An 11,529-nucleotide genomic window follows, 5' to 3' on the forward strand; every position below is an offset into this window, starting at 1 on the left:
TGTGTTTGGAGCAAAGCCAGCAGAGTGGGACAAATGGAGTGACCCATTCAGTAGCTCTAAATTCTTTTTAAAGACCTCCTCGTTCTAGCTTGGTGCAGGCACAAAAGGAGGTATTGATGTAAGGAAAGACTGAAGCTTTGTGGCATAGGAAGCCATTCTTTCGCAAACATGAATTCAAAATGCAAATGGTAGCACTTACAGTGGGTGCATTTTACTTTAGCTCTGCTGCGTTTCAAGAACAAAAAGTAGACTTGTAAGAAATGACAGTGTTTTTTGTGATTTTTGATGTTGATTGATCTAGTGAATGATTAAATTCTGCTCCTGTTGGCAGTTCTCATAATTTAACTATTATGTTATGTTAATGTCCCCCACACAGTCCTGTTCTCCAACAGTGTTTATGGCGTAAACTTATCCTCTGTGAAGCCTAAAGAAACAAAGTATATTGAAGGAAGGAAAAGTGAACACTCGGTGTTTTCCACATGTTTTCCACAAGTTAGTTTTGTGGTTTTAAATTATATTTAAAAGCCATGTTTCATAGTAAGTGCAACAAAAAAAGAATGCACAAGTATTAGCATGATACTTACTCACAGAAAAACCAAAGCATAGCTTTGTCAGCTTCTTTTCTTTGCACCACCTGCAGACCTCACCCCAAGTATTTGCTTTAAATCTCCCCTCACCCACAAACCCATTGTTTGTGTTGCAGGGGCCCAACTGAAAGTAAATGCCACACTAGTTTGACATATCCATGAAATGTTTAAGCTATTCTAAACTAGAATGGATATCTAAATTTGAAATGAGAGCCATGTTTTATGTTTTCCTATGGGAACGGGTAAGGGTTGGCAGTACGGTGCATAAATACTGAGGTCACAATTAAATGATAAAGGGTGTTCCAGTGAAAACAAATGCAAAGAAAAGAAAACTAAATGAGGGAGTCAAAGATTGTACTGTATTTGGAAAGAAAACCCCTGGTGTTCATCACCTGTCACATTGCCTATAACAAATGTAACCAAATGTTTTGGCAGCCAAGGGGTCATTCAACCAAAAAAAAAAAAACCCAACCAAGCATAAAAAAATGTATTAGTCAAAACACCAAAACACAACCCAAAATTGTCTTCTGCTTTGATTTTTTTATGAATTCATTTGTTGTCAGAGTATTTTTACATTTATGAAAACACATCAGAGAAAGAAACTAGACACTTTACTGTTTTGAAAACTGGGTACTGCATTTTTTAAGCTGCCACAATTCATCACAATTATTGTAATTTTCTGCCTTTATACATTCTGTTGACCATAATGGTCAGACAGTGCGAGCTCATGCCCACATCTCTCAGTCACTTTTCACATGTTTTGTAGAGTCTAAATCCAGAGAAAATGGGCATTAATTTCCGTTCTGTCAAAGGCTTTTATGTTGTGGTCAGCCACAATGGAGTTCCTGAAAAACAAACTAAAAAAAAAAAGCTGAAAAATGTTATGTCACGCAGAAATTTGAAAATGTTGCTCAGTAGTTCAGTACATTGTGATTTCACAAGTCTTCCATGACACGGCTTGATAAAGCATTTCCTACCATCTTACTGGAAGATCAATGGACACGTACATAGATGCAAGTGAAAAAAATGTGTAATGTATGTATGTAAGTGAGAGAAAAAGGTCTTTCTTTTCATTTTGACATTGCTTTTAGAAACATTGCTAACAGCAGACACACCAGTGCAGCTGTGGTGCAACCACAGATCTCTGTTGTCTGTCCCTGGCCGTATGTTGTGGGAAAAAAAGAAATGAAAGCAGTTAGCGCCCAGGTTAGCGCACAAAAAAGGAAAATGTCTGGCTTTGGAGTGTCAATAAATGACAGATAAACCTTCCAGCTTTGCTCTTAACAGCTAGTAAGTTGTGTACTGGATGAGTTCTTGAGTGAAATTCTGCTCTCACTTCACGTAGTCACTCATTATCACATGCAACAACCTGAGTTTTATGAATTGCATTCCTCAGTGTGAGATAATTTGCTGTGTATTTAGATTTATGTCTCCTGCTAAACCATCATTATCGCCTACAGCAGTTTTATATGTCGCTCTGAGACATGTCTGAATTACCTCAATTTTGTGTCTGTTTGTCGCAGATCGTACAACACACTATCATTCGGATCAACGGCGCAGGGTTGTTTTGCATATTTCAAACCCCTCATGGTTGATGTGGCAAAGCACCATATAACAGAGTGCGAGGGTGTGGTTACCTAAATGCCCTTATTTAACTGCTGAGGAGGGGGGCTGAGAAGGCTTTAATTCACTGGAAAGTGGTTATTCTATATTTGCCCCAACCATACAGTGACTCCACCCTCCACACATCCCACATAAAGTCACTCCACTAAAAGAGTTTATGAATACTGAACCCATTAGGTTTGGACTCAGATGCTGCAGACCTGGCAGCTCTTTATTACTCAAATAGAACGACCAAAATAACCAGATAATGACCTGTTAATATGAGTGAATGCACTTGCATTGAGGTGGCTTAGCTCAACAGTAGAGGAGGAATGGATAATGAATGATCCTTTTTTATAAAATCTCTCTATTTAATATAAAAAAGATAGAGAGTCTTTATAAACTGTCTCTCTGCATTTCTGTAAGAGGGTGTGGTCAGGTGGACAAAAATGACTTGGACCACATTATATGTAAAGTTCGGGTAATTACTAGGTTGAAAGACTTAAATAGCTGGGCCCACAGTGGTAAACACACTGGAAGTCAAGGCAGCTGTCACTGCAGTATCCTTCCTCCTTGCCTCCTTAAAGACAAACATAATGTACCAAAAGCTTAAATATTTAGATATGACAACAAAGCAATGGTCACTTTAGATAACCACTCATACGGGAAATAAGTGAGTGGTCATGTTTCACAACTAAAACAATGAAATTAACTGTGAATGTTTACTGACTGTTTTTTTTTCTCTGTGGATTACTTTCATGTACAGATTTCTAATTTTTTAAAAAAGCTTTCCAAACTCAAAAGAAAAGGAGCATTGGAAGGCAATTGCTAGAAGTGCTGTGAGGAATTCAAGCAACACTCTGCCAAAGTACCACTGGAAGAAATAAAAGGTGAAAGAATGAAGCCAAATTAACTTGAATCTGCTCACTGAGATATAGCGCAGTATCATTTATAAGTCACTCTTGCTTGGTTCTTATTTATATCTCAAGTGCTGATTGTTTCAGAGATAAAAGGGCCAGACATAAACAACAACAATAAAAACTGAGTTGAGACTGAAATGAGACAAAGGCATTTTCAACTAGAAAAACTTGCATTTCCTGCGAAAATGCAGTGTGAATGCTGTGTAGTGGAATCTGCTGAAAACAGCTGAAGAACTATCTGCTGAAAAGAGGTGAAGAAGCTGAAATCTGTGCTGACAAGAGGTGAAAAAGCTGAATTTTCTGCTGAAAAGAGGTGAAGAAGCTGAAAGTTTTGGTTGAAAAGAGTTTAAAAAATTAACCTGTATACTGAAAAAAATGTTGCCATGAGTGGGATTCGAACACAGCTCACCCTGGCAAGCTAAATCAGCGAACACACTTCTAATGTGGTCCTATTCATCTACTGTAAATGGGTCAAACATGGCATAAAAAGCTTACTATTTATAGTGTTGTATAGTATAAAAGTTACTAGCACCAACAAATATAGGAGGCATTAGCAGAAAGAGCAGAACAGTTTAAAATTTGAATGGTGAAAATCAGATGAAAACTGGGGGAGTAGTTAACCAGCAAAGAACTGAGCAACTAGAATAATAAGGTAGAAGGTAGAAGATAGAATAAAGAGAAACAGGATCTCAATAGTGTGAATGCTTCATGGTTAAAAAAGGATACATTTTTATTTCATTTTCATATTTTTATCTATTGGTATGACTTGTTCTGTCCCTTATATCCACAGATATCTGTACCATATATGCACTTGACATTGAACCTGACATTGGGTGGCACCATCGTGATAAATGCTTTGATTTTTCATTTAGCCCCAACATCTGGTCAAAGTTTCAATCAGTCCAACTGTGCCCACTGTACCCACGCAAAGTCTCTTCAGATGTTAGAGTATTGTCGGAAACCATCTGGAAAACACCGATTTCACTGTGATCTTTTTCTAAAGACTGCAAAGAATCTTTCAGTGTCCACTTGTGTCCATCCTTCATCACTCTTTGCTAAATTAATGTTGCTACATAAGCAAATACAGGATGTAGCTACAAGCAAACCCCCGCTAACACTGATTGAAGTGGGATTCTACAGGAGAGCTGTTTACTGTGTTTGTTTTATTTTACGCCATCTGTGTTGTTTTATTTTACACCATCTGTGTATGTATGGCTGTGATGTGCCATATTTGCTTCCTGTTACACTGTCATTGTTTAGCCTCTTTTTAAAAAATATCTGACAAAGATGACAAAATGGGATGTGCTCATGCTCAATATGCTCCTGTCAGCAGAATGTAAAATTTTTTCAGACAATTTATTGAATTTGAACACTCCTGGATGGAGTGCTTTCATGTGAAAAATATGTCCTCTTCAGAAATAAAGCGTTTTTCAACTGTAAAGATTTATTGCAACAAGCTTTTTCTTTTCAAAAATAAAAAAAAGAACAGGTTCTGTGTCAACAAATCGCCTGACAGGCCAGAGCGTCAAGGCCTGTTACCAAAAGCCAAGAGGCTTGTTTCAAAAGACAGAGACCTCCTGACAAACTTTGCACGATTCTGCAAACCAGCTGCAGTTGGAATGTTAACATAAAGTAGCACTGTTACAGTCTGTTTTACAGGATGGGTGCTTATATTCCTGAACACATTTTCATGTACAAAAAACTACAGCATACATGTGCAAAAACACCCCTGCATAGTGGGGGTAGAACCTGTGGGGCACATTCAGACACTTTGTCATAATGACTGTTTAGCAAATGGAACAAATAAATAAATCATCATGGGACATTACCTATAAATGACGAAGGTGAAGTTGCCTGGCAAGACACTGGTATTTCCTCTCAAGTATATGAGCATTGCTATACAAAGCGGTTTCTGCAAGGTTCTTTGGCATAAGAGCAGCATATGTTGCTAAGGAGTGACTTTACAAAAATAACTAATTGAGGTTCCTGGAAATGTTTGAAACAGCTCATTGTTGCTCAAAAGCTCTCCCTAATAACTTTCTATATTTGCTAAGGAACAAATATGGGAGTGGTTTGCAGGACGAGCTGAAAGCACCATTTGTGTAAGACAGGAAAAGAAATTGTGCAGAGTGCAAAAACAAAGATGTGCTCTATGTGAAGATTTTATCAAAACTCCAGACTGTTGCTTTCATAGTTAAACGTTTCATGTGTATTTTCTGCTCAACAGTCTATTCTTTGTCAAATTGTTTTAAATAGTAAAAAAAACTTTAAATAGGACATTATCAGAAAATATATCACTCTGTATCAGGATCTTCATAAAAATAATTTATCACAGAGGCTTTAGAAAGGTTGAAATTTTCTGCATCAAGTGTTGGAGTTAACATTTTTTAAAATCTATAAAAAGCTGAACACTTTGTCCTCAATGAGACTGATAGATTTATCTGTTAGCATTTCCTCACTGCTCACAAATTTGTACCCAAAAAGCTTCATTGTTGGTCCACAAACTCTCTGTACCACTTGGGCTATCTTGAATGGAAGCTTGAACCTCCATTTCTCCACTTGTTCAGATGAGTTTTTCTGTGTAGAGTAAACTCCGCTTGTCTCCTTCGAGGCCTGGGTGTTCTTCAGAATCCAGGATTTCACTTGTGGAGTGAATGGGATTCCAGTAAACTTGTACATCTCGGTTGCTTTCTTCATGGGGAACCGAGCAATGTCCTCATACCGCACCAGCATGTATCGCCTGCGCAGCCAAAATGGCTGTCTGAGGCCGAACTCGGCAGACATTTTGATATTGTCGCAATTTCCTTTTAACTTCCTCACCTCGTCATCGTCAATAGGAACATTTCCACCCATGGCCCACTCCTTCCAGTTCTTGTATTTGGCTGCAAAGGCCACCATACGTGATGCCAAGATAGCCCGGGGATCGCGAACCAGCTGGATGAATTTTACATCAAGACGTGTGTCCTCAGCCAAAGGACGCAGAGTCTCGAGCTGGCGCACTCGTACCGACTTGATGGCAATGTGCTCTTTCTTAAGGCAGGATTCAGATGCCATTGTCAGGTTCAGGGGACCACAGCGTCTGGTCTTACAGTGATATCGTTCAAAAACCCCTTTGACAACAGGGCTGCAGACAGACTTCTCACACAGAGAGCTGCTGGACTCCCTGCGAAACAGGGCTGGGGTGATGTGGTCCACGGGAAGGGGGTCGATGAAGGTTTCTAGCAAAGAAAAGTCACACAGGAAGAGTTTTTGGAGCACATCACGGTATGCTTTGGCTGCCGCTGTAGCATTGGTGCCTCCAGTGTCCAAAGTCAACATCTTTTCCACGTGCCACAGAGGCTCAAACAGGTAAAACATGTTTTCTCCCTGCTGGTTGAAAAACTCGCCCACAAATGAAGAGCCTGTCCTAGTCGTGGTTAGCAGGAGAATGTGTTTTCTACCCCTTCTCAATGCCCCTCGGTGCTCGCTGTAGTCCTCCACCCGCGGCTTCATCAGCGTGACATTCCTCTTGCTGATTGACAGACGGAAACTACTGTGCTTCAGCAGTACGTTGGACAAACTGCTGGGTTGTTGAGAGGTTTGAGGGGTCTGCTTTAGCTTATCTGACACCCTGAAAGCATGAGAGAAACCAAACGCATGTTACATTTCAGGTTAACATAGAGTCAGAGCCTTGACGTCTAAAGCATTTTTTTAATATCTAATATCTCGCTCAGAAAAGAATTCAATCCTCCTTTCGTGATTGAAATTGACTTACCTTGAGATAATGTTGTTTTCTTTCTCAATGATAACAAGTGCCATAAAAAAGACAATGGGTAGAGTGTATTTGATCTTCATTCTTGGATGTGGCTGAGCCTGGATATGCTTTTACAGACTGCTTCTTAATAGCTTCTGCCAATCTCGCCAAGTCACCAGTTGCGTTCTTAAAGAGCCATCCAGTTATTTGTGTTCCCTGTTGTAGAAAATGTTTTATCCTGCAAATGAAATGAACATCAAACTGTCAGCTACAAATTTTACACATTTGAGCAAGGCTGTGGTAGAACACTATTTTTGTAAATGGGGAACCTAACAATGCACTGTGATGCTGAGTCACAGAGGTTCCGCTCTTCTTTTATTTCTGAATTTGTTAGTTGCATACAGCACCACTGTGTTCTGCAAAACTATGATGAGAGTCACTTACTAAAGAAAAAAACCCACCTATAAGAAGATGCTAAAAATACAAAAAGGTATAACACATTGTTTCCCATTGGAATTTAAGCTAGTCCTTGCCATGAGGAAGTACTTGTTATCTTTAAGTGCAGCAGTGCGTTTCAGGTACATGCCCACCCACCACTGCAAGTCTGAGGGATGGTGCAAACTGTATTTATGAGTTAGTCTTTGTAGAAGTTGCTTTCAAAAATGAGTGGATAAACAACTATTAGGGCACAAAGAAATGTGGGTACAGACTGCAATCAAGGACAATTTTGTCAATTAAACTGCAATCCCACAGCTGTCAAGCTGCTTGCCAAAAAAACTCCAGAGTTGTCTGGCTTGGAGTGAGATCCTTTACCTCCCACTGATGTAGATAACAGAACAGTCCAAATTGCCAGCTACTCCTCCTCAACACCAGGAGGATATCTTACACAAGGACTAATAGAAGTCCAAATGCTAACAGGACTGCAGAGTCGTGGAATTGAAAGGGGAAATCCTGCTTGTCACTGAACCATAAATTGCCGTGCTCTGAGCCTGGAGGCCATTCAGTTGTTTTATAAGTCTGCAGAGGGCAAGTGGTGGGTAATCAAATGAAGATAAGGGTGGATTTAATGGGGACTATTTGTGAATGTCTTGCACATTCTTGAAAGATTAATATTGGTTCACTTTTAAGATAATGGCAGCTTGACTCAGATCCCTGACTAATCTTGAGAATTAAGCATAATCCTGCTTACCTTGTCTGCTAGTGTTGGGTCAATACCACAGCAAGAGCAAATGAGGCAGCCTCCACCTGGAGGATATTTGCAAAGCATCATCAAACTGCTGTTTTTTGGGAGGTTGTGGGGTGGAGGTGGGGGTTAAGATCCATAAGTAACAGGCCAACCTTTTCATTTAACTGCATCAGGCTACGATAAGATGCCAAATCCTGTTGGAAACCCAGTTGGATGACCACTGTTTTCTCAATTCTTTAATGTCTTTGCCTTTCTGTGTTTCACACCTGGAGGTCCGCTTCTCACATCCTGTTACAACTTCTGTCCAGGGCCATGTTTGAGAACAGAAGCCAGTTCAGATGACTGCAGTCTAAACACGGGGAATGGTTAGACACTCCCTGTGAAATTCTCTGAGTGGGAATGGGAAGTTTACAGCTCCAATAGAGCACTGTTGACGTGGAACGGCACGTAATGAAAAGGTGAACAGCCTGTATACTGAGACACGTTTTCACTGGAAGGAAAACTCAGCGCTGTCTTGCACCACCTTGCCGCATGCCACAACCACAAAGGCCTCTTTACACATGGAGTGAGTTTAAACCTTCCTTTGGGTAGAGATTGCAGAACATAAACTTTCAGGTCATTCAGACGTCACAGGGTCAGTGACTAAGCTCGTGGATGTTCCAAGTCATCTAGAACTGGTCAGATAAGACAACTGCACCAAATTAAATGAGTGAGTCTTCAAACCCATGGGAGTTTTTAAAGTGAGCAAATGAATTTCCAATGTCTGACCAAGCCAACAGATATTTAGCACATGGAAAGATAGAGTACAGCTGTTGTGCACTCTGTGTAATACTGTTGTGCATTAACAAATTACGACATATAGCAAAAACGATTTAGCTTAATAAATAAGACACAAGAGGATGATTAGCAACAAAAATGTCTCTTTCTGTAACACTTACAGTTCTATGGGATTGAGTGTGTAGTTCTCCTCATATATGATTCAAAATAAACAAAAATATTCAACATCAACCATTCATCAAGAAAATAAGTAGTCTGATGTTTTGTCATTTATATGGTAAATTAGATGTACACCAATTATCTCAGCCTATTGCATCTGCTGGGTAAAGCAGAAAAAAAGAAGCTGACATTCTTGAATATTCACAAACCACTGAGGCATATGACACGTTTGATCATCTGCTCATAACAAAACTGCCACTGCACCATTTATCATCTTGTTACAAATGCTTTTAATAGCTGCCTCTTATTTAATGTAAATCTTATGTGGAGACAAATTAAACACCAGCCAACCAAACCCATCTTGCTCGAGATTGCATTGCAAATGTGCACTGCGGTGTCCAACACATTTTTCTGATAGATAAAAAAAGATAAAGGGATTACAGTGGGGAATTTTTTGTATATATTTAGTTGCATTAAGTCATTATGGGAAGATTTTTATAATCATCGGAGGAAATATTGTACTCTAAGTTATTTACTCAGTCACTAAAAACTTTTCCAATAGTTTATTGAATTAATAGTGAATGAGTTTGGGCTACAAACCTGTAGAAACTGCTAAAATCATTCGAGTTGTATGGACGCAGCCCTAACTGGTTTTAGTTTAAGGGTAAAGGTCTGAGTAAAATAGACATAGAATAGACAAGAATGAAACAACCCATTTTCCCCACGATATGACCTATACCCCATTAATTAAGATTATGCTGGGGGATATGCATGTGTGTTTAGTCATTGTGGTTATTTCAGAGCAGCTGTGGGGGTCATGCAACACATCTGTTCGCCATAAACATATGCATGCAGTTGTTTATGCAGAGGGCAGGTTTTTACTGTAAATAAATTGTGCTAATTTTCCGGCAACTTTATCTGTTAGTTTATAAAGATGCCACACTAAAAGACAGAAGGGCAAAGGGGGGAGGAAGTCAGACTGAAGCAGCAGTCTCTCTGGAGATCATGTGCCGCATTAAAGGGTCACAAGGACAAACCGAAATCATGCTTTCTTAATAAAAAAAAGAAAAAAAACTGAATGAAAAGTCACGAGTCACTTGGAGTGATGTCGTTGTAGCCAAGTGTTATTAATGACGTGTTAGTTTTTCTTTATTCATTTCTAAAATATCATGCGAATATGTAAAGAACAGCTTGTCCGCTCTCTGTACCCACCATTATAAATGAACTGCGGTCTCTGAAGGCGTCCCGCTTTTCATCCACTTGATCAGCCTTCCCTCAAAGAGCGACTCCGGAGAGAAATTAATTCCATTACTTTGCCAAGACTGCTTCACTTGTATGACAGAAAACAATCGAATTCAAAAGGAGAGGCTGGCCTAGTTTCAGTGAGCAAAACTCGTAGATGAGATGAAATCATGTTTGAGGGGGCTGCAGGTCAGGCTGCTCGCTGATCTGAATGACAAATCTATCCAACAGTTGCGAGTCACTGAATCACACGGGAAACTTTGGTCCAAAGGAGCGGAGCTTCAGGGAGCACTGGCGCACTGCCACGGCCCCTCACGGACCATTTCTTTAAAGTAAAAAGCTGACTTTGCACACATAAACGACATGGTAAACAATATAGGTTAAATATAGCGGTGCTACCTAAATAATAGCCTATGTGTTCCTTTTGGGGGTCAGTTTTAGGTTTTACTTTTTAGTTTTTAAAGTCGTCGCAAAAAAAAGGGCGAGCACTCCACCTAGTGGAGAAACGTATAACATAGAGGTTACAGAGAGAACAAGGTGGTCTGCAAATAAACATGGTTTTCTTTTACATGATATGATATCATAATAGCGTCGTTAAAGATAGGCTGGGTCAATCTTACTTTACATTTTTACTTTAGTGTAACCTAAAGAGCAATTTTGTATGGCTTCTTTGCAGGATGATATTGTTTTTGCATACATGGATAACGTAATAATTCAACATATGACCTTTTAAAAGTGGTTTGAGTACACAACAGTATGGAAGTGTCAATTTAATGTCAGTTTTATTTATATGACACATTTCATTACATTTAAACTTAACATGGTTAATATCAAGATAAAAAAAACTTAAAATGTACAGTAACATTAAAGTAAAAACAAAAAACCCCAGAGGAATATAAGTTTACAAAAAAATAAATGTAAACACGCACACACAGTTATGTGTATCATCCGCATTGGATATTTTATTCTTCTTTATTTATTATTCTTTATGATAGGGCCAAGAGAGAGCAGGAAGATTCGAGAGTAATGGACCAAGAACAGACATTTGAGGGACCACTGATTGAATTTTTAAATTTGTGCTGATCTCAAACTATTAATCGAAATGTAGAAACCTCTACCCTTTAGACATGATGACATATCTAAATCAACAAAATCATAAAGACTTTGAATTAAGAAGTCAAGAGTCAGTGTCGATCATGAGTCTTCTAATTACTGGTGATCTTTAGGTCTTTAGGTTGTTGATGGGTTTAATTGGTGATGAAATCTGATTGGTACTCATCATAATGAGTTGTTAGGTATGCATTCAGTTGTTTATAAAGGTTT

The 11,529-nt window shown here is 39.0% G+C and overlaps 1 protein-coding gene across 2 annotated transcripts; it reads right to left on the reverse strand.

The window, feature by feature from the left end:
- Positions 1-3,814: 3,814 nt before the first annotated feature.
- chst3b (carbohydrate (chondroitin 6) sulfotransferase 3b) lies at positions 3,815-10,482 on the reverse strand. 2 transcript variants are annotated; one of them, XM_076887575.1, is made up of 4 exons: positions 10,177-10,482; positions 8,032-8,087; positions 6,864-7,080; positions 3,815-6,719 (listed from the first exon to the last, which is right to left on the reverse strand). In XM_076887575.1, exons 3-4 carry the CDS (start codon positions 6,941-6,943, stop codon positions 5,504-5,506), a joined length of 1,296 nt encoding a protein of 431 aa, XP_076743690.1. In that variant the 5' UTR covers positions 6,944-7,080; positions 8,032-8,087; positions 10,177-10,482; the 3' UTR covers positions 3,815-5,503. The 2 variants fall into 2 exon arrangements, with proteins under 2 accessions (XP_076743690.1, XP_004561274.2); XM_004561217.4 differs by lacking the exon at positions 8,032-8,087.
- Positions 10,483-11,529: the final 1,047 nt, after the last annotated feature.

The sequence above is a fragment of the Maylandia zebra genome, linkage group LG8 (assembly GCF_041146795.1).
Source record: "Maylandia zebra isolate NMK-2024a linkage group LG8, Mzebra_GT3a, whole genome shotgun sequence".
Lineage (NCBI taxonomy): Eukaryota > Metazoa > Chordata > Actinopteri > Cichliformes > Cichlidae > Maylandia > Maylandia zebra.